The 25,852-nt window shown below is 50.8% G+C and overlaps 1 protein-coding gene across 1 annotated transcript in view; it reads left to right on the top strand.

Moving 5' to 3' along the window:
• Positions 1-18,953, top strand: part of UCK2 (uridine-cytidine kinase 2) — a 68,920-nt gene extending 49,967 nt beyond the window's left edge. Inside the window, exons 3-7 of the mRNA XM_026517267.4 lie at positions 126-222; positions 5,205-5,347; positions 11,224-11,321; positions 13,463-13,511; positions 14,744-18,953. Coding sequence (XP_026373052.1) covers positions 126-222; positions 5,205-5,347; positions 11,224-11,321; positions 13,463-13,511; positions 14,744-14,883 — 527 coding nt within the window. The 3' untranslated portion in view covers positions 14,884-18,953. The remainder of the gene's footprint in view (positions 1-125; positions 223-5,204; positions 5,348-11,223; positions 11,322-13,462; positions 13,512-14,743) is intronic.
• The last annotated feature ends 6,899 nt before the right edge of the window (positions 18,954-25,852 follow it).

The raw sequence follows: 25,852 nt of genomic DNA, 5'->3' as shown, positions 1-25,852 counted from the left end.
GCTTTTTTCGGTGGGGTGTATATATTCCTCTAGGGTGTGGTATACGTCCAGGAAATAGATGTGGGTAATTATAGGAGAAATCATTTTAAAATTCGGCAACGTTTTAACCGTCTGATTTCCTGCAGATGCCTTTGACAATGAACTCATCTTCAAGACACTCAAAGAAATCACTGAAGGGAAGACAGTGCAGATTCCCGTGTATGACTTTGTTTCCCATTCCCGGTAAGTGAGCTGTTCGGGGCTGGGCGTTGCTCCTCGCCGCTCTCAGAGGATTCCCGTTTCTCAGGCTGCAGGCTGCGTTCTCCCCTACCCCCTGCCCGTGGCCGCCTGTCTGTGACCGGCAGCAGCGTGCGCTGTGGGTGTGCACGGGTTGGGGAGTTTACCTGGCGCTTCCTGGAACAGTACGCTCATCACATTTTGCTAACTCTCTAAGGACAGGTTCATGAATTTGGGCGGAGGTGAGGGACTATACACTTGTCCTGATTCACAGCCCCGAGCTTTGTTCCTGGAATAAGATATAAAGGGGCCAGGCAGAGGACACAGGAAGAACAAAGAAAACTGTTCTTTCTTCTCTCCTGGTTGGACCTTGTGTGAGAGCACTGAGGTCACCGGAGACCAGATGCTCAACTCTCAGGAGAGTTTCTCAGTTAGTCCTTTCTGCTGATCTGTGTTCATGCTCCTGATTAGGTCTAGAGGCGGGGCTCATCTTCTTTCCCTCTGAGTGGTTGCATGAGGCTACAAGAGGACTCGCACCTGCTGGCCAGGCTCCCAAGCTCCCTCGAGCCTCCCAGGACTCTGTGCTCACTCTGTCTCCTTGGGGACTTCCCAGGCGGACTCTAAACTTCTGAATGGCATTTAAAGCACGCGTAGTTGCTCCTTATTCTGGGCTAGTAATTGGTCAGTAAGTGTTGTTTTCAGCACTGTGCTGTTTTGAAAGTTTCTCCCACCTGCTTTTCATCCTTCCTTCTTGGTTCCTTTCTTTCATTCTCTCGAGTGGAATTCTTTTTTTTTAATGGGAAATTAGATTTCATGCATCTTTCACTACCAAATGTCTCTATAATTAGAAGCCCATCTTTATCTCCCTGTGTGTCCTTTAGTTCATATCTCAGCCCGCCATCAGTGCGGGATTCCTCACATGTTCTGTGCCTTTCCCAGAACTTGAGGTGTGGCAAAGATTGGTTGGAGGAGGAAGGGAGTGAACACATTGTGCTGGAAAGCCAGGGTGCTTAGCGCCTCCCCTTCATCCCTCACCGGTATCTTCTGAAGCGTGTCCTACTATGGACCAGATGCTACTGTGCCGAAAACTCAAAGAACAAGATGCACCTCCAGCATCAAACCACCACAGACCGTGCAGGCAAAAAGAGGTTTAGTATAGGAATTGGAGCTAATAAGAGTGTAGAGGGGGCTGCTGGGAGAGCTAAGATCTGGGAGGCTGTAGTCTGAGGCATTGGAGAAGAAGCCAGGGTCCGTGGCAAGTCTAAGAAGCTGCCAGATCTGTGCCCCAGCCTCCAAGGGCGGGGGGAGACTTGTGGAGTGTCTGCAAAAGTTGCCTTGTGTGGCTGTTAAGGTCCCCTAAAAATTATGTGGGTTTTGTTTCATCTTCTACATTTCCCATTGGCAAAGCACCCTGGGACCCAGAGGGAAAAGGATTCTGGGAATTGTAGTTTCTTGCCTTAGCAGGGAGTGGGGGTGATGTCCTGTCCACAAGAGACCCACAGGGAGCCCGCCAGCTCTCAGGTCCAGGGCGGAGCTCTGCTGCGGAATTAAAATGCAGCTTGATAACTAAGGTAAGGGCCCATGGTGAAATGTGAAGGAGGGAGGGAGGGCTGGAGTATTTAGAGCAGGTTGTATAGAGGGGGCGATATTTAAGCTGTATATTGGAAAGCATAAGAAGTCGTTGGAGAAGGGGATTTTCAAGGTAAACGGGTCGGGAAGCATTTCAGGGATGAGCTTGGTGGGGAATTGCATCTGGTTAGGAGTGGCAGGATGAGGGTGAGTGTGCGGAAGAGTGGCTAGGAGGCAGGCCCCAGAGAGGAGACGGCTAGAGCTCCAACATGTTGGCAGTAAGGAGTCCCAGACGGCTGTTATGTGGGAGCAGATCATTCTGGTGGCAGGAAGAGAGGATCCACAGTGTTATTTATGAAGCCCTTGGAGTAGTAGCCCAGGTGAGAGACTCCTAAGGGCCCGAGGTCAGGCGGTGGTTGGCAGGAGGCAGGACCTGACCAGATAGAAGGGGGCGGGGGTGTAGCCTGTGCAGCAGGAGGGGTTCACGGATTAACAAAAGAAACCGCAGCAGAATTCCCCATCTAGATGTGATTCACTTTTTCTTCCTCCTGATTCTTTTCAGACCATATATTTTATAACCCTATTTTTCGGTGGCCCACAGCCCATCTCTTTGTGAAACTTCTCCTGACCACTTTTGACCACAGCAGTCCCTCCACTCTCAAGGGCCACTTGTTAGGGACCCAGCTGTTCAGAGTTTACTGCTCCCGACCATCCACGCGCCTTTTCATGGGGGTGTACAAACAGATGTTGGACTAAGAGGAGACTCTTGTTTGCTGTAAATACCCTGCTCTGACCTTGCCCTTCCTCATAAGCCAAACGAGAGGCTTGGATTTAGGGTATCTCAGATGCTCTCATAGTCTCAGTATCTCATGTGGACTTCCCAGCCAGACTCTGAACGTCTGCACAGAATATTGCACCAAGCGTGGCTCCTCGTGTGTTCTGGGCTGGTGGTTCCTCAGTAGATGTGTTATTAGCTCTGGGCTGTTTTGAAGGGTGCTCCTCCCGAGATGGACCTGCTCCCTTGGGAAGGGCTCGAGTCCAGGTTCTTGGGGCACCAACACCAGCACACATTTACGTTCTCCCTGCTTTCCCGGGATTGATGAGGCATGTTTGTTGAGTTAGAAAACCACCTGTTCCCTGTTCATGCTTCTCCGCTAGGTGTCCTGACCAGCACACGTACACCTCGCACGGTCATGGTGACTCTGGTAGTATGTTTTCCAGACGGAGCCCTGGGCGTCCCAGCCAAGACTTTGCACCCTCCTTCGTGCAGGGCAGTTGCCCACGGTGGCTTGTAATTTTACTCACTCACTGGTCCTTTCTTCTACCCATTTCCCTTCTGAACTCTGTCCGGTTAAGTTCTTTATCCTAAACCACGGTGGGCAGGCGCCCTGTTTTCTGGTAGCTGACATTCCTCCAGACTGGTGCTCCTCACCCCTGGCCACTTGTTAGAAACACTTGGGGTGGTTTTATAAAACACCAGCACTCTGGCTCTACCCCAGATGAATGAAATCAGAGCCCCGCAGGGTAGGGCCCAGGCATACATTTTTTTAAAGATTCTATTTATTTGAGAGAGAGAGGGAGAGCACGCGCGTGTGTGCATGTGCAAGGGGGGGGGGGGCGCGCAGAGGGAAAGGGAGAGAGAATCTTTTTTTTTTTTTTTTTAAAGATTTTATTTATTTATTTGACAGACAGCCAGCGAGAGAGGGAACACAAGCAGGGGGTGTGGGAGAGGAAGAAGCAGGCTCCTAGTGGAGGAACCCGATGCGGGGCTTGACCCCAGGATTCTGGGATCACGCCCTGAGCCGAAGGCAGATGCTTAACGACTGAGCCACCCAGGTGCCCCAGGGAGAGAGAATCTTAAGCAGACTCCACTCTCAGCACAGAGTCTCGGTCTCACGACTTTTTTTTTTTTTAAACAATTATTTTCTTTCTTTCTTTCTTTCTTTCTTTCTTTCTTTCTTTCTTTCTTTCTTTCTTTCTTTCTTTTCTTTCTTTCTTTCTTTTCTTTCTTTCTTAGATTTTATTTATTCATTTGACAGAGATAGAGACAGCCAGCGAGAGAGGGAACACAAGCAGGGGGAGTGGGAGAGGAAGAAGCAGGCTCCCAGCGGAAGAGCCTGATGTGGGGCTCGATCCCAGAATGCCGGGATCACACCCTGAGCCGAAGGCAGACCCTTAACGACTGAGCCACCCAGCTGCCCCTCAGTCTCACGACCTTGACAACACAACGTGAGCCGAAACCAAGAGTCTGTCTCTTAACCGACTGAGCCACCCAGGCACCCGCGGCCATACATATTTTTTTTTAAATCGCCCCAGATGATTCTGTGTGCATCCACGTCACATCACTGTTCTAGAGTCTCCTAATCTTACTCACCCGGTCCTCTTCTGTTGTCTCTTATGGCTCATTATTCTGCCACTTTGGTAGTCGCTTCAGTAGTGCCTGCCTTAGAACTTAGACAGGAACCCAAGGGTCTGAGCTAATAAGGAATCAAAGAGTGTTTACAGGAGGGAAGTTCAGGGCATCCTCTTGCGTGGGCAGCTGCTGACTTCCCTGTGTTTGCACAGAAAAACCCATTGTCTTAAGGAACCATAAAAAAATTTGTTTTATTTGGTTTTATTCCTCAATGTCCGCATGAGTAGTAAACTTTGCACTGGTAACTACTACTTTCCTTTCAATGACTTTCGAGCAAGGGGCAGTAGGTGATGGTTAGGACAGAAGCAGATGGAGACACTGTGGGCTAGATGGAGAGGTATAGCGCACCCCTGCCTCACTGAGGAGGAGGAGGAGGGGGAGGAGGAGGAGCACCTGCAGCCCCGGACGCACAGCCGCCGTGCTGCTGGAGGTGGAGCCAGGCCAGACGGAGCTCCGGAGGCTTTCCTTCCCCTTAGATGCTTCCTCTCCTCTCTCCTCTTCTGTGCAACTTCCTTTTTTCTGCCTCCTTCTCTCTGGTCCCTTCCTGCCTCCTTCAGTTGCCTCTGGACAGGGGAGGGGTGGGGCTGTTGGGAGAAGACTGTGAGTTTCTGTTTGTGAAAGTTCAATGTTAGCTTCCATAAATGCCGAGCCTGAGAGCATTCCTGGAGACGCCTCCAGAGAAAAGAAGAAATCACATCTGCTTCTGTCTGTCTCTGTTGTGCGTTCAACAGCACGTTTTGTTACTCCAAGGAGAGGGACAACTGCCTTCTATTTCTGCTTTATGGGGAGAGCTCAGAAGAGTTAGCCAGAGGAGACCTTTGCCCCGGTCGTGGTGGCCGTTTGGTCGGTCTTCAGTGGTGGTCCAAGGGCCCTGCAAGGCTGCGTTAGCTTCCCCCTTTTGGTCCTGCTATCGGTCTACGGGGAGGGGACCCCAGAATCAGACACCGCTGTCCTCCCTTTGCTCACCCTGCCTGGTCCGGCCCGTCATCTGCTGTGTGCTTTGCAGGAAGGAGGAGACGGTCACTGTGTACCCCGCGGACGTGGTGCTCTTCGAAGGGATCCTGGCCTTCTACTCCCAGGAGGTGCGAGACCTCTTCCAGATGAAGCTTTTCGTGGACACAGATGCGGACACCCGGCTCTCCCGCAGAGGTGTGTTCTAGAAGCCTCCAGTGGCCCCGTTGGTGGCCCAGTCCAGCTGAGTCAGTTCAGTCCCAGGATGTCCTGCTGCTCAAACATTTGGTGACATCTGAGAAGGGATTAGTCACTGTTTTGGATAACGAAAGGCTTGTGAGGTCACGGAGATGAAATCAGAAGTTTATGTTGTGGTTTTGCTGGAAAACTTTGATTAAATGCCCAGTTCTTTATGGTTTTCCCACAGGCATCGTAATCAAGACAGAGCTAACTAGGATGTCTGGGGGCAGGAATCCCTAGTGCCCGCAGCGCTGGGCAGCTTGTCCCCACCAGCCTGCTTCTAGCCCTTTATTTTCCAGAAAGCTCTATGGAGGTTTGGTCACTCTCTCCAGGCAGCTGCGGAGCAAAGTCGCTTGGTCTTTGCCTCTGCAGGCCTTACGGAGGGCGTGCCTGTGAAGGTCCCCACACCTGGTGTCCTGAGGGACAGCTGCCCTTTGGTGGGGAGTGGAGCCCATGAATTCAGCCCTGTAGGACATTGAGCGGAGCCCTTGCTTCCACTAGGGCATTAGGAGGCTTCATGGGGGATGTGGTAGGGTGATGATGCTGACAACCCAAGAAATTACACAGTGCAAATACAGACACGCAGGGCCTGTTCCGGGAAGCAGGAAGCTGGAGTTCCTAGAGGGCTGTCCAGAGAGATGCTGGAAATTGCTTGAGGCGGATTACGGGGACTGTGGCTTCCAATTTGGCCTCTGGTTGATGAGGGAGAGCTACCAAGGGGTTTTGAGCAGGGCACGCGAAAGGGCCTCAGCTCTCTGTTGGGAGATGACTCTGATGGAGGGAGTGGGAGTGAAGACTGCAGGTAGGGCTGCTGTAGGAGGTGGCAGGGATGAGACGGTACCAGCAGAGTCGGAAAATGACAGCCCCCCGTGGGGGCCGTGGGGGTGGGGGTGGGGGTGAGGAAGACAGCAATGGAAGGTGAGGAAAGGGAGCAAGTCTTCGAATCCCTGTCTCGTGGAAGAGGAACGAGACCCCGGGAGTGACAAGGGTGGCTCCCAGTCCCAGAGCAAATCACGAGCAGATTAGAATTTTATACGTTCCAGCCCAGAGCCTCCTGACTGCAAAGCCTGTGACATTTTCTCTTCTCGGTTCATGAAACAAATTCGTGCTTTATCCACTTAAGTCCTGTCTTTGCAAGAACTATAAATGGAACGAGCGGAATATAGAGAAGTCAGTCCCTGGGTTTTGTCCTCCCAAGGAGTAGTGTCTACACTCTATTAGTGAGTTGTTCCTACACTTCCACTCCCAGGTGGGGTGGGGGAGGGGTAGAGCTCTGCGGTGGAAGAAAGGAGAGTGGGAGGCCCATATTCTCATCCCACTGCCACGGGCTAGCTTCGTGACTTTGGTGGCTCTTGGGGCTCATGTGACTTCCCAGGCTTGGGTTTCTTTACCAGTCAGGTGAAGGAGACAGGCCTGTTTTTAGGGTCATGACTTTGGCCAGGAAAGAGTTGCATAGTCTTTTTTAATAGATAATCAAGGCCTGAGTCGATAGTCCCTCACGCATCTGCCCCAGGACCTCGTTGTATCGCCTTGGTCCCCAAACCCAGGTCCTGCCTTGGTCGATCTCAGTGTCCCCTTGAGTCTGTCAAATGAGGCGAGGCAGCGTGATGCCCCAATGTGGGGGAGAGAAATTGGAGTCAGATGAACTGAACTTAAATCCTGATTTCCCCATTTAGATGTGTGACCTCGGGCAGGTTATGTTGTAACCTCTTTGTACCTCATACGTAGGGATACTCGTGTTGGTTGATTATGTATTGATCAGTACCCCTGGGTTGTGAGATGAACGGTAATGCAGGTTAAATGCCTAGCAAGCAGTGCATTAGCTGGTAACAGTGTGTTTAGGTCAGGAGTCTGCTTTGCCCGAGATGGTAGACGTTCCGTTTTCCTGAGTTTTCCATCAGGACTGGTCAGAACCTCTGAGTGGTCATCGTGTCCTCAGGAGTTGGTCTCGGGCCTGATCCCATCCTTCGGTCAGCAGGTGGTCCTGAAGTCCGGGGGGTGCAGTTCTGCTTGAGGGAGGAAGGCGGGCGAGCCATGGCACAGGAAACTAGAACCAACTTGGAGAAATACAGAATTCAGAGTCCTTGGCAGTCAGACGATCTTGGCCTCTAATTCAGACAGATCATAATGGCGCCGATGGCACAGATAATTCTCCCTTGCTCTCGTGTACTGGGATCGTTGGGCGCAACGGGTGGGAGACAGGAGGTGATGGTGGCTTTCTGTGGCGTTTCTCCGGTCGCATCCCTGATGCTCCCAGGGAGGCTGCGGCTTTCCCTCTCAGGCCTCTGTCTCGTGTCACCTGCTGGCGAGTCACTTTCCTGGGGGACTTGTGGGGCCTTTCCACACGCTGCTTCTACAAGTTCATTCTCTGTCCATGTAGGACAGAAAACATGCCTGGCATGTGCTTTGTGGGGTGGGAGGGTGGGTTAGTCAGGAGCAGCTGCTGGGCCTCAGAACATTCCTGGAGACTTGAGTTAGTGCCATGGTTTTACCCTCTGCGTGTCACACTTCCTGGGCCTGTGACCCTTGCGGTCAGAGTTGACTGTGCAACGGGGGATTTGCCTTTGAGCCATGCAGCCTTGGAGAAACACTTACTCCATCACGGGAACCCCTCATACTTCAGGGGTATTGGCTTCTTCCAGCTTTCACCTTCCCTCCATGTGTGCTATTTACTCTAACCCACCCTTGAATTTGGGGACAGGGAAGAACTGAGACAGTGGACCAAGGAGGCTGACGCCTACTCTCTCTCCTGCTCTAATTCTCTGTGTCCAGTTCCCATAGCTTCTGGGCCGCCGTGGACCTTGAGATAATCAATCTGTTCTGTTACTAGAGAACATATTTCCTCGACGAATTTTTAAAGTGAATTGACTGAACCATTGAGGAATTATATTTATTCTGGGTCCTTCTAAATCTTGTTCTTGGCTTTGGCTGACCAGAGGAGCTCTGGTGGCTTTGGAAGGGCGGGGGTGAGAGCCAAATAGGGAAGGTGGGCAGATGGGTAGTTTCCTGCCCTTTCTGCCCTCTTCAGAAAGGGCCTTTCCTTTCCAAGCAAGTGTGCCGGGTCAGAGTGATGATCAGGGAGCCGGCTTTGAGTCCCTGGAGTGTCCGGTTTGTGCCAAGACCTTGTTCTGACTCAGGCCTTGGCTTGGCCCTGTTTCCTGACTTCGCCTGAGGAGCAGGGCACTTCGGTGTGGTGAACTGGCTGGCCTTGTGTTGTCCTTGGCTCGAGGAGGGGTCTCGGGCTGTTCAAGGTGATAACTCAGTAGAAGGCTCTCGGGGAGCAGAGGTGGGTGATGCCTTTTGATTTTGCACATTCCCAATGTCTGGGCAACATTCTCACCCATTTCCTGTTTCCTTTTCCAGGGTAGAAACTGGAGGATGGCTCCCTGTCTTCTCTGTTTCTCCCTCTCCACTATGTCTTCCCACGTGTCTGTGCCCTGCTGTCCCTCCCGCACTGCACCCCCCACTCCCACCTTTCCCCTGCTCTGCGGGACCCCCGGCTCTCAGCTGGGTCTGCCCTGCTCCCTGAGCTCCCCTGAGTTCACAGACGCTGCCCTCCCAGGGGCCTGCTCTGTCAGGGAAGCTTCCCAGATTCTGTTACTGTCATAGTCTGTGGCCAAAACTTAGGTTTATTGAACGCATACTATGTACCAGCCACAGTGCAGAAGGGTTTTCTGTACATCCCCCTGTCTTTGGAGTAACGACTTCATGAGGAAGTCTCTGTGTATCGTGTCTCTATTTTACAGTTAAGGAAAATGAGACTCACAGAGGTCAAGTCACCTGTCTAAGGTCACAGAGGTAAGAGTGGGGTCAGGATTGCAACCCGGTCCGTGTTGCCTGCCTTGCTCCAGATGGCGGACCGAGGGGTAGCTTGGGCCCTAGAGTGGCCTCAGTGTGACTGTCCTGCTCCCCGCGCTGCCCCCTGGCGCATACATCACGCGGTGGCGGAGCAGGGGGCGCTGTCAGGGCTGCAGGTGACAAGGGAGTCGCAGGCAGGGGCCGAGGGCAGCGGGAAAGCTGGGTGAGAGCCCGTGTGTGCGTGTGTGTGTGCCAGGGGAAGGACACGGCGCTCACGCTGCTCACGCCGGCCGCACTTGTGTGAAAAGCACGTCTTGTGCAACAAACACATCAGGGCTTCTAAGTACAAGTGCCGGGCGTGTGTTTGTTTTTTCCCCCAGCTCTGATACCCTTTGCCCTGGCTTCCTTTTTTCTTTGTACTTTATCTGGGGACGTGAAGAATTGGAGGCTACACTGGCTGTATGTTTTGGCCGAGGGGAGCCCGTTAGCGGGCGTGCCAGGGCTCCGGAGGCCTGTGGGGGTGAGCCACGTGGCGGCTGCTCGGCCTCCTCCGTGGCCCCGTCTCCCTGGCAGAGCCGCCGGCACTGCCCCTCCCCCCACCCATGTCCGAATGCCGGAGAACACCATTTCCTGGCTGGGGGAGGCACCTCCTCTAGCCTTGGGGGCCGGGAGGGGCTGTGAGGCAAGTCCTGACACACGAACCACCAGCCACCAGTGACCAGGGTTCCTGCGGAGAAATCTCCTTTTAAATGGAGGGGCTGGTAGAAGGGTCAGGAGGTCTAGCAGTGTCACCTGACCCTCTGGAATGTGGTCCTCTAGTCATCTAATCGTCCAGATTCCGCACCAGCCCGAATCCTAACCCTGACAGCCTCCCTCTTTCATGCCCCTGCCTGCCTGCCTCCCTGCGTGCGTGCATGTATGCGTGGACGCACGGAATTTTCTAGAGACATGGCTGTCCAGAAATGCACTCACAAGTATTCCCTAGTTGGTTTGCAGTGAGGTTCATCCTCTTCGGAGTCTGTAACCTGAGAAATGGTCAAGAGGAGCCAAGGAGCCTTCACAAATGATTGCTGATGGTCAGGGTCCCCTCTGGATCGGGGTGGAAGATGGCGCAGCTGTGGCACTGAGATTTGCAGCTACACCTGTAGGGAGAGGCTGTTTTGATGGAGAGACTCTCCTTCCAGACTCTCACTACTGAGTTTGGGGGGGAAACTGAGGCTCAGGGCGGTTAGTGCAGAGTGGCAGAGCCAGGATTCCAGTCCCTTGGATGGTCAGGCCCTTTTCTGGTTTTTGACGAAAGACTCTATTACAATAATAAAGGTGTTGGATGGATGAAAGCCCCTGAATGATCCTGTCCCAGATGAAGAAGGTAGAAGATGGTGAGCGAGGATCCACCCGGGTGGCTTTATACCTCCAGCCCACCATTTCCAAAACCATGGTGTTGTCATGTTTCACTGAGTGGTTTTCTATTTGCAAGCCTCCGTGCTTGAGGTTAGCAGGAATGGCTGATCACAGCTGGACCGCCTGCCTGCCCTCCACCCCTCTAGGGGCTGGCATGTGGCGGGAGCCAGGCATGATAAGGTGGCACGTCAGCGGTAGGTCAGTGCCCTGCTCACAGGTAAGTAAGTGCAAGGGGACGGCATCCAGGTGAACAAGGGAGCCCCACCGCCTCTCTGGGCCCCATCTGCTCCCTGTTACGAGCTCCGCAGGACTGTCCTGCTTTTTATGTTGTTCACACTGAAATTTTATTTGGGTCAAATGCTGCTTGCAACCAGAAGACTGCTGGCTGAGGCTGGACAGCCTTTTGCTTCAGAGATCCTTATGTCATGGCCAAATTTGACTATAGCAATAAAAATGTAACTTGTTTTTCTTGAAGCTGCTGCTGACCTGCTCTTGGTCAAGTCTCTCAGGAATCCGGCTTGTGAATCATCCAGAGTAATTGTGGAGTCCATGTGAGCCTGGTCTGCCTCACGAAGGGTGGACATGTGTTGGCTCATGCACCATTTTCTTGATTCTTGTTTTTCCTTTTCTTATAGTATTAAGGGACATCAGCGAAAGAGGGAGGGACCTTGAGCAGATTTTATCTCAGTACATTACGTTCGTCAAGCCTGCCTTTGAGGAATTCTGCTTGCCAGTGAGTTGTGTTCTTGGTTTGTTTTTTGTTGAATTTAGAATTTAAAACTGAATTGCACACAGAAAGGTATGTAAGTTGATGGAGCCCCCAGCCCAAATTTCATTCCTCTCTGAATGATCCTCTGTCCTCCCGTCCCAAGAAAGGGCAGCCTTTGAGGCTTTGTGTTTTCTGGGAGATGTAGGCCGCCATCTTTGTCAGAATGGTCCTTCAGGGTCCGGCTGTCTGACTCCAACCAGCTCTGCACTCCTTGCTTGGTGGGCTCAAGGTGTGAGGGTACGCCATATCTAAGCATAGACTCGGCCATTGGGATCTTCAGAAGGTCTGTGATGGTTGCAGTTATTGGTGCAGGGAGGGCTCAGCAACAGGGTATTTCCTTCTGAATCTCTTCTGCCACTGCATTGAGAGACACACCCCCCCCCCCCAAGCTTGTCTTTGGCCCCTGTATTAGCTCCCCTGTGGGAAGTGTCCTGCCATGCTGGAATAAGCTTCCATACGTCTGCCCTGGCACAGGCTCATCATTCCTCCTGTGGCAGCTGGGAACTCTCTGGGGAGGTGGCTTACAGAGAAGGAAGGTTGGGGATATGGGGAATTTTCAGCGTTTAGTGAATCAGCCCTCGGCACAGGAAACACTCTTGGCTTCATGGGGACCGACAGGTGAGTGTTGAGGGAGGGCCACCAGGGTCAAGAGATGTGGAGTGGTGTGGGTGGAGGGGTAGTGGTAGAGGAAGACGTAGGAGATGATGTCGTTTGAGAGGAAGTGTTTACCTCAGGAGATGCCCGCACCTGTGTTGTGTGTCTTTACCAGGTTGGCCTCACCATGGTCTAACTCCGTAACGATTTATAATTAAGCTGTAAGAGAGAGTGGGGAGACGTTGGGACTTAGCCTGATCTTGGGTGATCTCTTTTGGGAGACTGGGATCTGAGGGCATTGAGAAGAGGTGTAGAGTGAGGCCGAGTGTGGGAATTTCTCTGTTTCTCCTAGTAATGAACTTCTTTCTTTCTCCTGGAAAAGTATGATCTCAAACTATCTGTTCCTTCAAGTCGGTTAGTAGATTTTGCGTCAAACCAGACTAGACTTTTGTTTTAGATTGGGGACAGGTGGACTTTCTGAGTCAGCCTGAGTAACGCTGATGCCCTGTTCATTCCCCTGGAGAGGACTGGGTCACAGGATTAGGTTTCTGGGCAGAGAGCAGAGGGAGTGGAGAAGCTAGGAAATTCTGTCCATTCACCTATCTGTCTGAGGACTTCTCCTGCTCTTTTTACCTTAATACTAGCGCAAGGTAAACTTACTATTGGACATAAATTAGAGTTACCTGCCAATTTTCTGCTGTTTTACTTAGTTGTAACGGAGCTTAAAATTCTGCATATTTTCTGGGTGGTTTCTGCTTGTTCCCACCGTCCAGCCACTCTGCTCAGGGAAGATCAGGTCATTCCTGTGTAAGCCAGGAGCTCGGATCTGATGAATTGTCTGCCTAGTTCAGGTTGGGTTTGGGCCTGGCACAGTTGCACGTGAACGGTTTCAGTACAGAAGATGCCCATGTGCTGAAGGCATTTTTTTGTGATCTTATCCTAAACTTGGGTCATACACCAGAACACAGTTATTTGTAAAGTGGTCTACAAAATCCCAGTAAAAGAAGAAAACAAAAAGGGGACTATATCTAATTGTGGCTTTACTTTTTTTTTTTTTTTTTTTTAAGTGTGATAACAGAGCCAATGAAAATGGTCATCAGGGGGGTTATTTTTCTTGGGTTTACCCTTGCGATAGGATCAGTGGTGTCCCCTTTCAGACTGTGTGTAGAAGTCCAAGGTGAACCACTTTCCTTTTCAATTTGGGTCTTTTCTAATTCATATTTTTCTTAGTAGGGAGGAGGCAGTGATGAGTTCGGTTTCAGAGACCACGTTCTGTGTGCATGTCATAAGCTTAAACACTATTAAAATATTAATAATGAGAAATTAAGAGAGCTGATTTATTGTAATTTAGATAAAGGGGATAAAAAATACTATGTTTGCGGCCTCAAGCTGCCACGCGCTGGGGTCACTGGTAGGAAGGCTGACCCTTTTCTCATAGCCCCTCAAGAGAGGCTTGGGGTCACTTTGTCTGGGATTCCTCTTTAATGTGTTGTGAATATCTTTCTCCACAGACAAAGAAATACGCTGACGTGATCATTCCTAGAGGTGCAGATAATCTAGGTGAGTCCTGCTGGGGAGTCATCCTGTGGAGCATAGCTTCTACCCTATGTCAGTCACACTTTGGGACATGATGCGGTGAGCAAACAAGGCTCCGTGGACGTGGCTGACCCACTGGTCTGCTATTGGGAGGCAGAAGGGGATTTCTGCCTACACGTTTGGGCTTGGGAACAGGCCCCTGTGCATGTGTGTGTCTGGGCATGGTGACAAACAGGAACTCATGCTTCTGTAGCAGAAAGCAGAGGGCTGGAGACGGTCCTCTGCTGTCACTCCCAGCAATGACACTAAGAGGCCTTGCATCCGAGGCCACCTTTTAGCAAAAGCACATTTTCTTCTTAATTTAGAATGACCTGCCATCAAGGTAGCCATTCCGAAAGAGCCGGTTGCATTTATTGATCGATTGATTGGTTTCGGCTTGTCTGAGAAGTAGGGGTCCCTCTGGACTGAGGCAGGCTGGGACATGATCTGTGAGAAGTCCCTACCTTCTCGTTCTCTTTTTAATTAATTTCAACTTTCCTCCATTTAAGCAGTTAATTTTTTTGCTGAGCTATTTGGGAGCCCGTCATAGTGATGAATATTTCACTATGTATTTCTTTCTTTTTCTTTTCTTTTTTTAAAGATTTATTTATTTTAGAGAGAGAGCAAGGGGGAGGGGCAGAGGGAGAGGGAGAGAGAGAATTTCAGGCAGACTCCCCACTGAGTGTGGAATGCGACGCGGGGCTCCATCTCATGACCCTGGGATCATGACCTGAGCTGAAACCGAGTCGGATGCCCAGCCGACTGAGCCACCCAGGCGCCCCTCACTGTGTTATTTCTTGAAGAGAAGGGCATTTTCATTCATAGCCATGGAACAGCCATCCCATGCAGAGACGTGAAGATAGATTCGAGGAGTACAGGCCCGTTATTTTGTAAATGGCCCTCCGTTTGGGTTCATCTTTGTTTCCTCGTGATCGGATTCAGTTGATACAACCTGGAGAGATGTTGTGTTGTGTGTTTGTCTGCAGCGTCTGGGAGAGCGCTCTGTCTATTCCATATCTGGTGATGTTAACATCAGTCACTGCTTGGGATGTATCATTTATTTCTAACGCTAAGAACAGAGAGTCCCATCTTTCCTTTGGAGGAAAGAGCCTTCTGCGGGGATCAGTCTACTTGGGACGGGGAGCTGGTGGGTTCCCTGGTAGAAGGCTTGTCTCCTCCTTGCACTGTCCCTAACATGGCCGCTCTCTGCCCCACAGTGGCCATCAACCTCATTGTGCAGCACATTCAGGACATCCTGAACGGAGGGCTCTCCAAACGGCAGACCAATGGCTATCTCAACGGCTACATCCCTTCACGCAAGAGGCAGTCGTCGGAGTCTAGCAGCCGGCCCCATTGACCCCTGTCTCCTTCAAGCCCGGCCCCTGTCTTCAAGAGACAGGAGGAGGAAGCAGGAGGCACAGTTCGTCCGTATATGTGCTTTCCCAGGACTTTGCTGTATTTAAGAAAACACCATGGAGATGACCTGCCTTTGTTTTTCCTTTTTTGTTTGTTTTTTGTGCTTTGGAGCGGCGAAACGAAACCGAATTTGACCCTGAGCTTAAATGACAAACTGTGCCAACTACTACTGGTGATGCCTAATTATGAATCCAACGTGTAACCAGTTATAAATACATATATATATATAAAAGGATCTATTTTTGTGTAAATGTACAAATACTGTAAAGCTGTTTGCTGTAAGTATTGTGTAGGAGGGCCTGTACTTGAGTGTTCGGGACTCGAGCCGGAGTCTCACCGAGGGGCCATGGCCGCTGTATTCCAGGGGGTGGCAGGCTCAGATGTTGGGTGGGGGGGAGGCGGGCAGTAGAAAAGGGAGGCTCCCAGCTCATGGCTCCCAGGCCTGTGCAGCTCGAGGACAGTGGAGTTGGGAGCCTTGGATTGCCCCTCCCCTGCCAGATGCCATCTTCTTGGAGCTGGAGCTTAATGATGTGTCGACAAGAGATACTCTTTTCTTTTTTTTCCTTTTCTTCTTCTTCTTTTTCTTTTTTTCTTTCTTTCTTTCTTTTTTTTTTTTTTCTTTTTTGAGTTGAAATTAGGCAAGACCTCAGCTCAAAAATCAAACTCAGGGAAGAGGCCCAATGAGGAGAACAAGTCTTCTGTGTTTTCTTCTTGCCCAGTGCCCCACCTCTGGCTGCCCGGGTAGCTCAGCCACTCCTTCCTGACCCATCTGCTTTTCAGTCTCTCCAAAAGCCAGAGCTGCCTCTCTCTCCTTCCCTGACAGGGATTTGATGGGCTCCCTTCCTGTAAGATGGGGAAGGAGAGAGTAGAACGGTACCTGGTGTGGTGTCTGAGGGAACGCTGGCTCCTCCAGCGCCCACGGTGGCCTCTTGAGTTTGGGCTTTGGTGGAGGACTTCTGCTGGCAGAAGGACAGCCGATGGCCTTTCGCATTGTGGCATGGGGAGTGAGTGGTAGTTTCTGCTCACTGAGGTGCAGGGCCTGGCGACAGGGTGAGGACAGCACACACCTTGCAGCAGGAATGCTCGCTAACAGCATGCTAGCCAAGCAGACGGCCATGGTCACGGGGGAGAGACTTCCACCTCTCCTGAGGGCTCCCTCCTCTTTGGGAGAAGTACAGATCCCTGAAGATTCTTGGTGGAGGGGTGGAGGACATGGGCGGGGGAGACCAAGTGAGATCCAGAAGAGATGATGTGAGAGTCCTAAAGCCTCCACTATTAACTGCAGATGAGCCGGAGCCTTCTTTTCTCTGACCATCTCAGTGCTCAGCAGACGGCGCCTGCAGCCTTCCCATCGCAGCTGCCACCGTCCGAAACGTTTTTGGGGAACCTTCTCCCCCCATTGCCTTCCCAGCCCGCTGGAGCCATTCAGGTACATCTGACACCACATCTCTCTAGTCACACCCAGTCGTCCCTCAGACTCACCACCATCCAGTTTTGATTCCCCCTTTCTGGACTCAATGTGACTCTCACTCTGTTTGGCTGTTTCAAAAACTCAGACCTCCTCCCCGGCAGAGCTTTGCCACCCCTGAGACATTCAGGAGACAGCTGCAGGCTCTGGAGGGAGCTCCCTAAAGTTGGAGCAAGGGAAGGCTCCCGAGGTGCCTACGTCTGAGGCCGGTACTCACCGGGATTAATACGTTCTAGAATGCTTCAGAATCAGTATTCTCTTTCTCGTCATGCCTTGCACGGTTCTGAGATGAAGGGTGGGTGGCAGGCCTGGGTTAGGATCCTGAGGACCCAAGGCCTCTGGCCTTGATGGGGCCTCTCTGTGCTCAGGGGCAGCCCACGCCTGTTTGGGGGAGCCTTGGCCTTTCGGTGGGTAGCACATTCAACTTTACTTGAAGCTCCCAGGTGCCAAACCATTTAGTGCCTTGGCTGTCTGTCCCACTGCCTTGGAAGATGGAGTCTTCTCATCTCTGAGCCTTGACGTTCTTAGCTGCTTCCTCATCTACCTGTGGTGTTGGGACCAAGCCTCCAGTGTCTCTGAGTAGCCCAGTCCTAGGTGGAAAATGGCTCTAGGGCTGCCTGGCCTCCTGGAAAAAAAACATCACCAATCCTTGGTGGTTTGGCTTGGGGCACTGGGCCGTGCTCACTGGGCAATGCTGACAACTCCCTTGGTTCCGTGGCGCACCGTGTCTGGGGCAAGGAAGGGATGAGAAGCTCTGCCCCTGTGTGGCCCCCTCAGCATTTAGCCAACTATCTGAACTTGAGCTTTCTATATGACAAATTCCGGACCTGATATTTTGAGAGTCATTAGATCTCTGATTCCACTGGAGAGTCAGCGGTAGGATCATTAGGCCAGAAACCATGACCCGAGTCCTCTGGGTCCTCTCTGCGGTCCAGGGGGGAGGTACCGACAAGCAGGGTGGGGTAATGTTGGTCTGTGTGCATGGGAGTCCTGTGGCTTCAGAGCTGCCCAGTGGTGCTTGCTTCTTCCTCCCCCTGCCCAGGTATTAACCATAGACTAAGTGTTCAGGGAACAAGCATCCAAGCTTTATGTCGTGGGAAGGCCTGACCTCACACTCCTTTGTGCTAATGGAACTTGTGCGTGCTGACCCAGGTTTCTTTTTCTTGGGCAGCCTGAGGCCAGGAGGGACAGAGAGACTGGAGTCTAGGAGGAGCTTGCAGGTGTTTGAGGCTTTGGTTTGGAGTGGATAGTGTAGGCCCTCGGAGAGGCAGGGATTAGTCAAGGGAATCGCCGAAGAACAGGCCAGGGGCGGGTGGCAGGGGAAGGTCTCCAGTTCATCCTTAAGAGCCCATCATGCTTCCAATAGCCCGCTCTGGTCTTGGCTGCCCAGTGGTCATGTGGATGCCGCCGTCCTGCCTTTCCTGGGCTTGTCACTGGACACTTGTCTCCGTGCCCAGGGCGGACTGCCAGTCTCTCATGAGGCCACTGGGTCAGGCTGAAGGTGCGCGTGCTCCTCAGAGCAGTTGGGAAGCAGGAGGGACTGGAGCCCAGTCGGTTTGTGTATTACCTCCTTTGCTGTCCTTGTTCAACTTCGTGGATTTAGCAGCTTTGACTGTGCTAGCACCTAAGGCCAGCGGAGGGAAGTAGCAGCCTCTGGCAGGGCAGTATTTTCTTCTGCTCTGGAGTCTTGCACCTGCCTGTCAATGATTCCAGCACCAAGGACCTGGGCTGGGTTCGGCAGGCGAGGGCAGGTTCTGGATTGCAGGGCTCTGCCTCTGGGGAGGACCCGCTGGACTTTCGTAACTTCCTTTCACCCTCTCTCAGGGCGGAGTGGGGGAAACAGACTTGGCGTCAGGTACAACAAGGCAGAGAACAGGTTGGGAAAAGCACTGGGGTCAGTCTGGAGCTGAGTTCCCTTAGATCTTTTGTCTCTGGGCCCCGTGCTGCCCTCCTTCGGCCAGGTGGCTGGTGTTCAGATCAGCTTCCTCGCTGCGCTTAGAGGTGGTGCCTCGCTGGTCCTGCCTCAGAACAGGGTGAGTAGCTAAATAAAGACGTAGGCTTTTTTTCTTTCGTTCTTTCTGATGCTTGCTCTTCCTCCTTTTCTTTCTGCCACCCTGCCTTTACTGTTAGTAGTTACAAAAATGCCCACATACTATGTACTTTGCTGTAAATAAAGACTGGACAAAAAAAGAGCCAATTGTTGTCTCCTTTGTGGTGTTTGGGCAGGAGGAGCAGTGACGGAGGCCAGCGGGCGCGAGGGCTCAGCGGCTCAGTGGATGTGAGTAGGAGGCTGAATGCACGCAGCCTGCTGTCGCTGAGCCTCGCGGTGCGGGGCTGGACCCCAGACCTCAGCTGTCCTGGAATGCTGGTGAGAGTGCACTTGTGCATTTCTCCTCTGTCCCTGTCTCTGTCCCCAAAACCCAGGGCCAAGGTTTCTGGGAAGCTTCTGATCTGTGGGATGTTCTGGCTCCGTTCTGGCTCCGTATTGCCCAGCTCCTCCCTCACTGCCTGTTCTGGGCCATTCACCACCCCTTCCCTAAACTGCCGTGTTGAATCTCCAAGCAACCTTCTAAATGAAGAAAACTTTATGCGGGTGGGTGGAGGAAGTTTATGAAATGTGAGCAACTTCAAGAGAACTCACAGGTGCATGTGTTAGTGTGTGATTACTCTGTATATATTGATACGTAACAATGCAGATGTTAATACATTTTTTTAAAAAGATCTTAATTTATTTGAGAGAAAGCATGCATGTGTGCCAGGGGAGGGACGGGGAGAGAATCTCCAGCAGACTCGCTGCTGGCTGCTGAGCACAAAGCCTGACTCTGGGCTCCATCCCAGGACCCAAGGTCATGACCTGAGCCAAAACCCAGAGTCAGACGCTCTACTGACTGAGCCACACAGGTGCCCCCTATTACCTCCATGTTTTTATTTATTTAAAGATTTTATTTATTTATTTGACAGAGAAAGACAGCCAGCAAGAGCGGGAACGCAGGCAGGGGGAGTGGGAGAGGAAGAAGCAGGCTCATAGCAGAGGAACCTGATGTGGGGCTCGATCCCAAAACTCTGGGATCACGCCCTGAGCCGAATGCAGGTGCTTAACGACTGAGCCACCCAGGTGCCGCTACCTCCATGTTTTTAAAAGACCTAGGTCACCCACCACCAAAGACTGTAGAATAACTGGCTTTTGTGCTCTTCTTAGCCGCCAGTCCCCCTGCGCGTTCTTGGCTTCCATGCCTTCACCACTGCCTTCCAGCCAGCCAATCACCCGTATGCACGTTCTGTGAAAATTAATAAAGGGAAACCTCGCTAAAATGGAGTTAGGAGGTCCGGCCAGGTGTTCTCGCACCCTACCCACGAACCACTCCGTGTCAACTGCAAATCCAACAGGGAGAGAGGACCTTGCACAGGGAGAGTACTTGACTATCCCGAATGGAGGAAAAAGACTTCCCTCCTCTCCCGCCAGCAACAGTCCAGCCAATGAGAGACCCGCACAGCTCAGCCAATGAGAGACCTACACAGCTCAGCCAATGAGAGACCACTATACTCCCCACTCCCAGTTTACTCCAATGGGCTTGTTGGTAACAGGCTTCCCGACTTCCCCTTTCCTCTATAAAAGCCGACCTCTCTCGCCTATTTTGCCGTAGTGTCTCTGCTTTTGCGGAGTTGTTTTTTCCCAGGTTGCAGGTCTTTGGTATTCCTAAATAACTCCATCTTTTGCCGGTAGAATAACTGGTAATTTTATTTTTAAGGTTAACAATGTAGAGCCATTCTGCTGTTCCCAGACGCAAGTTTCACGGTTACGCGCAAACCCATCAAGGAATGTAGCAGATCCAAGGGAACTTTAAGAGGATCCACCCTCAGAAGCCGGCTGTGTTTTTGAATAACACCTAGGTGCCTCTACAAGAGCTGGTATTATTGTCAGGCATGACTGTCCTCTTCAGGCCCTGAAGACATGATCAGTCACGGAGCAAGTGTCTTGCACAGGTAGTGGTACAAGCCGGTGTAGCTGTGTTTCCCCTATGTCTTGCTCTCCACCCACTCAGTCTTTGGTGGGTCACCTCTGGAGCTGGGTGCTTTGCTTGGAACTCAGCTCGTTCCTCAGATTGCAGTTCTGCTCCCTTTTAAGTGGAGGGACAGGCCAGTGAGGCCCTTAGCCGGTTTGCTTTGTGTCCCCGCCCTCTGTCACAACCGGCTCCCATCCAACCCTGGGCTCCACAGCTTAGAGACACCCGTTTGACTCTGTGCTGCTTTAGTCAAACCCTCCCTTCATTCAGATGAAAATAAACCTGTTCAAACCTGCTTAAAGGTTCCCTGGAAGGGGGAGGGGTGGAGAAGGGGACCTGGGGGGTGGGGTGGGAAAATTAGCATTTCTATCATCATCTGGTGGTGGAAGATGTTTAGAATTTTTTGCTTAAAAAAAATTATTAGAGAGTGCGCGGGCATGGTGGGAGGGGCGGGGGGTGGGTGGGAGAGGGAGTCCTGGCTGAGTGTGGAGCCCAACATGGGGCTCGATCTCACATTCCTGAGATCAATGACCTGTGCCAAAAAGAGTCCGATGCTTAACTGACTGAGCCACCCAGGTGCCCCGTTTTGTTCTTGTTGCTGTTTTTTTTTTTTTTTTAAAGTTTCTATTTTTGAAGCTGAGTTTCAACAGATCACTTGTTAGAATGAAGTTAACTCACTTGCTAAATCTTGGGCTATGCTTTTCTATATACTCAAGGTATTTTTTCAATCCACTGGGAACCTAGAATAACATAGCCAAATGAATCCACTTGAATTAGGACTAAACCCAGACACCGATTCTCAATTAAATGAGTGGAGGTGAGGGGCTGGAGAACATGAAACTGCCTGACACAAACTCACTGTCCTACAGTCCCGTTCCTGCTCAGCGTTCATTCCCTTTTGATACTGTGGGTTTGTTTGGGCCAGATGGTGCTTCCTCGGATGTGTTGCAGAATGACAATGGCCTGGGGCTCAGTGCAGTGTTGACCGCCTGTGGCCAGGGAAAGCCAGCGTGGCCTCTGCTTTCAAATCTCACGTGTCTCCGTGGATTTTATGTGGAAAAGTCTGGGATTCTGTCATGTAAGATAATAACAGCTGCACGTGTTTCAAGATTCCACTTTATCAGTGCTGTGTACTTTCTTTTCAGTTCATGAGATTCTCGACTTTCATGGCGGTACTCCCTTCGGACGTTTCCAGCTTTCCCTACACCTACACTTTGCTTCGGCCCCACTGCAAGGTATGTAAGGAATGCGGTCCTGCTCTGGTTTCACCGCCGAGGGGACGGATTTAACCCAGAGCTGCTGGGGAGGAGGCGCCCTGCCAGGTAAGGCTGTCTGGTGCGTGTCTGCCATCTAGTGGTGGGATTTGGGTCGCCGCAGGAGGTGGCCGGCGTGGCTGGGCTAATGTCCTTCGCGTGGCTTCTGTGGTTTTAGGAAAGTTGTCAGAGTACTCCAAGACTTCTGACTGCTGATGTGATTCTTCTTTTGTTCTTCCTGGAGGGTCTTTATGAGAGGCTTCATTAGAGCCCATCAAAAAGGACCCTCTTGGTTTCTCTATTGCTGTAACCTATTGGAAGTGGTGGTCCTAGGCGGTCATCACAGTCAGTGTGAGTTTGTTGAAAAGATCAGTGTGATCCGTTCTTGGGAATTCTGATTCTGTAGGTCTGGGGAGAAGATCTTTTATAAAAAACTGTCCAGGTGAATCAGATGCACAGGCAGGTCTGGAAACCAGGGGCCTTGTGTATCTCATCATACAGACCGTTCAGATCCGTGGTGTTCATTGCACTTGGGGGCCCATTTCTCCCAGAAATGTCATCTGTGAGGTACGGCTCCTCCTCTCTGCCTGTGTGGGGACTGGAAAGAAGGTTTGAGTCTACCTTAAGCTCATTCAAGGCCAGCCACTGCCCTCAGGTTGCAAGACCCTGACCCCTACCCCAGGAGATGCGAGAAACTAGTATGGCTGCCCTGGGAGAGTTCCTCAGGATGACCTCAGGGGTGGGCAAGGTAGTCATCTGCAGGCACGTTTTAGTCATGGTGCCCTTCCCGACATCTTATCTGAAGTCTCACTAGAGAAAGCAGAAATGTGGTTAAAGTTGGCAAGAGGGCATCTTGAAAATCATGCAGCCTCTCCCTTGAGAATTCTGAGTTTTCTTGGAAACCAGGAATCCAAGCCCTTCATTTTACAGGTAAGGAAACCAGGGCCCAGAGGCAAAGTGACTGGGTCAAGATCCTCCCACCTGGGCACTAGGTTTGCAGTGCACTCGATTAGGGCTTTAAAAAAAGAGAATTTCCTTCTCCTGGGTTTTGTGTTGGAGCTTCTCAGGGGCAAGCTTTGCTGGCAAAAGTTTGGATGGATCTCCGCTCTTGGATTGATTCTTTTTGGCAGGAAGAAGGACCTAAGTCATACTCACTTGGTCAGCAGAAGGCAGTGGAATGAGGGGGGAAAATTGAGCGCCTTTTCAAAAGATTAAGTTTAGTGAGTTGGTGTCAGTTGAATTTTGTGAAAGGGGTTCCACCTGTGTTTAATGATTTCCGTGTCGTCTAGCTTCTGCTACAAGGAGAGACAGCCTGTTGGGGTGAATTACTCTGGAGTCAGCAAACCTAGCTTCAAGTGTTGGCTCCTTCACATAATAGCTGGGTGGTCTTGGGCAGGTGGTAACCTAGGAGCAAAGCCCCCTGCTTGGCCCAGAGTATTGAATGCAAGTGTGTAGGCAGAGTGGCAGGACAGTGCGTGGTGGTAAGTGCCCGTGAGTGGTAGCTGTTTTTGTGGTCTTCAGAATTGGGCTGCTTGGATAACACTGAGTTCTGGGAAGGCAGTTTCTTCTCTGGAGCTCAGGGAATCTGGGAGAGGCTGGCTGGTGTGGGGAAAATCCCTAAACTAGAATTCTCTGCAGCTGTTGCTAAAGCCCTGCCCCCCAGGGTAGCCTCATCTGTTGACAGAGGAGGGTTTAGCAAAACCAAAATAGGCTCTTTTGCTGTAGAGACATGCCCCAGGGCTATGAGCCTCCCAGGCTGAAGCTCACCCCTTTCTGGGTGTCTCCTCAACTCTGATGCCTCTGTGATGAAGAGAGGGATGGAGTAAGGAGAGAGATCTGGGTGGGTATTATCTAGTAATGTAAAATGGATCTGAAAACTTAATGGTGTGCTTTTTAAGACCTGAAAAGAGTGAGTATCGGACAGTCCTGGCATCAAAATGAAGGGGTCAGATACCATGTCCTCTGGTTCTGTAGCTGAAGTCTGTTGGGCGGACAAGCCGAGGGGGCCCTGGACATCTGCAGTGGGACAGCCTGTGTTGTGCCTGGCACGCCCTTCAGTACGGTGTCCCCCTCCCTTGGGATGTACTCAGGCTGATGAAAGCACCTCTCTTTTCTCAATTAGGGTTTTTAGTTTCTTTTTGTTCCTAGGCCCCTCTAGCAGTGTGCCTTCTAAGGACCCCCTCTCAGGATAATGTTTTTACCTACATGAAATAACACTCCAAAACACTGAAGGAAAAGAATTATACACACACACACACACACACACACACACACACACACACACATATATATATAATTTTTTCCTTTATTTAATTTTAAAGATATTTATATGAGAGAGCGTGCAGGCACAAGTGAGTGGGGGAGGGGCAGAGGGAGAGGGAGAAGCAGACTGCCCACTGAGAAAGGAGCCAGATGCAGGACTCCATCCCCAGACCTGGGCTCATGACCTGAGCCGAAGGCAGACGGGTAACAGACTAAGCCACCCAGGTGCCTCTATATATATAGTTTTTAAAAAGATTTTCATTTCATTTATTTATTTGCGAGAGAGGGCACGTGCATGAATAGGGAAGGGGCAGAGGGAGAGAGAGAATCTCATGCAGTCCCCGTGCTGAGCATGGAGCCTGACACGGGGCCCCACCCCAGGACCCTAAGATCATGACCCAAGCCAAAATCAAGAGTCGAGCCACCCAGGTGCCCCAGGAAATGAATTATATTGAAACGCAGTTACCAAAATATAGAAACAAATGCATGATATGGTAACACATGTGCTTCTTTATTAATCCATCAAATAACAAGATCCTGAGTCGCGTCTAAGAACTACCTTGGTTCTACTTCCAGAACTACCTCTGATTATGTAGAATTACTAAACCTAAATGATACTTCGACATTCTATAACAACCATATTATGAAAATGACTGATTTCTACTGCTGATAAACAAGTATAAGTACAGCTAATACTCCTGTGGTTTGTTGTCTACATTCATAATGTAAGGAAATGCAAAAATTTCAGAGGCTAGTGAAAATAAAGAAATAAGTTTTAAATTCATAGACTGCCTGAATTTTGCCCTTCTGTCTTTCCGTCCTTAATTCTCAGACTAAGAACCCCTGGGTGAGGTCCAAATCTTCCAAGTCACTGGTGACTAAGGTGGACAAAAGCGTTCCCTTACCTTATGTGTCTTAAGCAGGCCAGGCCCCATCTCTGGCACAGGGCGGGCGGTGCAGGACGGGCACGGAGTCAGGTGGCCTCGCTCTGGTCTGAACTTGCCCGTGATGTTGGCAGGTCCTATCACTCGTCCTGCCAGGCTCTCCATCTGGGAAATGAGAGTGTAATCTCTGCCCTTCTCCGCTGAATGGTTTAGTACATGATGGGAGAGAATAGATATAAGCTGAATTAGAAACAGTAAAAACTATAATAAACATAAAGTGTGTTATTTATTTTCAGTGCAAAGTGTAACGAGGCCAAAGCGGTATTTAGAAATGATCAACTTTGACTCAGGCCAAGTGTTGGCGAGGAAAATAAGGTGTCTGTACACAGCCAGAAAGGAGAGTAGAGCAGATGAAAACAGTGAAGTGGGTTCATGGAGTCAAAGCCTGTGGCCGCCACTCAGACACCGTGGCTTTGGGGCAACGTCGGTGACCCAGCCACAAGCATGAAGACAGTGTTCATTTCTTTACCTCTGGCCAGGGCGGTCTGTGATCCATTTTCTGTTAATTTTTGTTTATGGTGTGAGCTGTAGATGGAAGTTCCTTATTTTCGTGTGATATCCATTTGTTCCAGCACCATTGTTGAAAAGACTCTCGTCTTTGAATTGGTTTTGTACTTTTCTAAAAAATCAGCTGTTTGTATTTGTGGGTCTCTTTCTGGAATCTGTTACACTGATCTTTTTGTCTATTTTGGCGTCCACACTGTCTTGATTACTGCAGCTTTATAACAAGTCTTGAAATCAGGTAGTGTTTGCCCTCTAACTTTGTTCTTCTTTTTCAAAATAGTTATGGCTATTATAGGTCCTTTGCATTTCTATGTACATTTTAGAATCAGTTTGTCAGTTTCTACAAAATGCTCTGCTGAGGCTATAATTGGGAGGGTGGTTTTTTTTTTTTTTTTTTAAAGATTTGATTTATTTATTTGACAGACAGCCTGCGAGAGAGGGAACACAAGCAGGGGGAGTGGGAGAGGAAGAAGCA

The sequence above is a fragment of the Ursus arctos genome, unplaced genomic scaffold (genome assembly GCF_023065955.2).
Source record: "Ursus arctos isolate Adak ecotype North America unplaced genomic scaffold, UrsArc2.0 scaffold_2, whole genome shotgun sequence".
NCBI classification, from domain to species: Eukaryota; Metazoa; Chordata; class Mammalia; order Carnivora; family Ursidae; genus Ursus; species Ursus arctos.
This window is presented reverse-complemented; position numbering and strand designations above follow the sequence as displayed.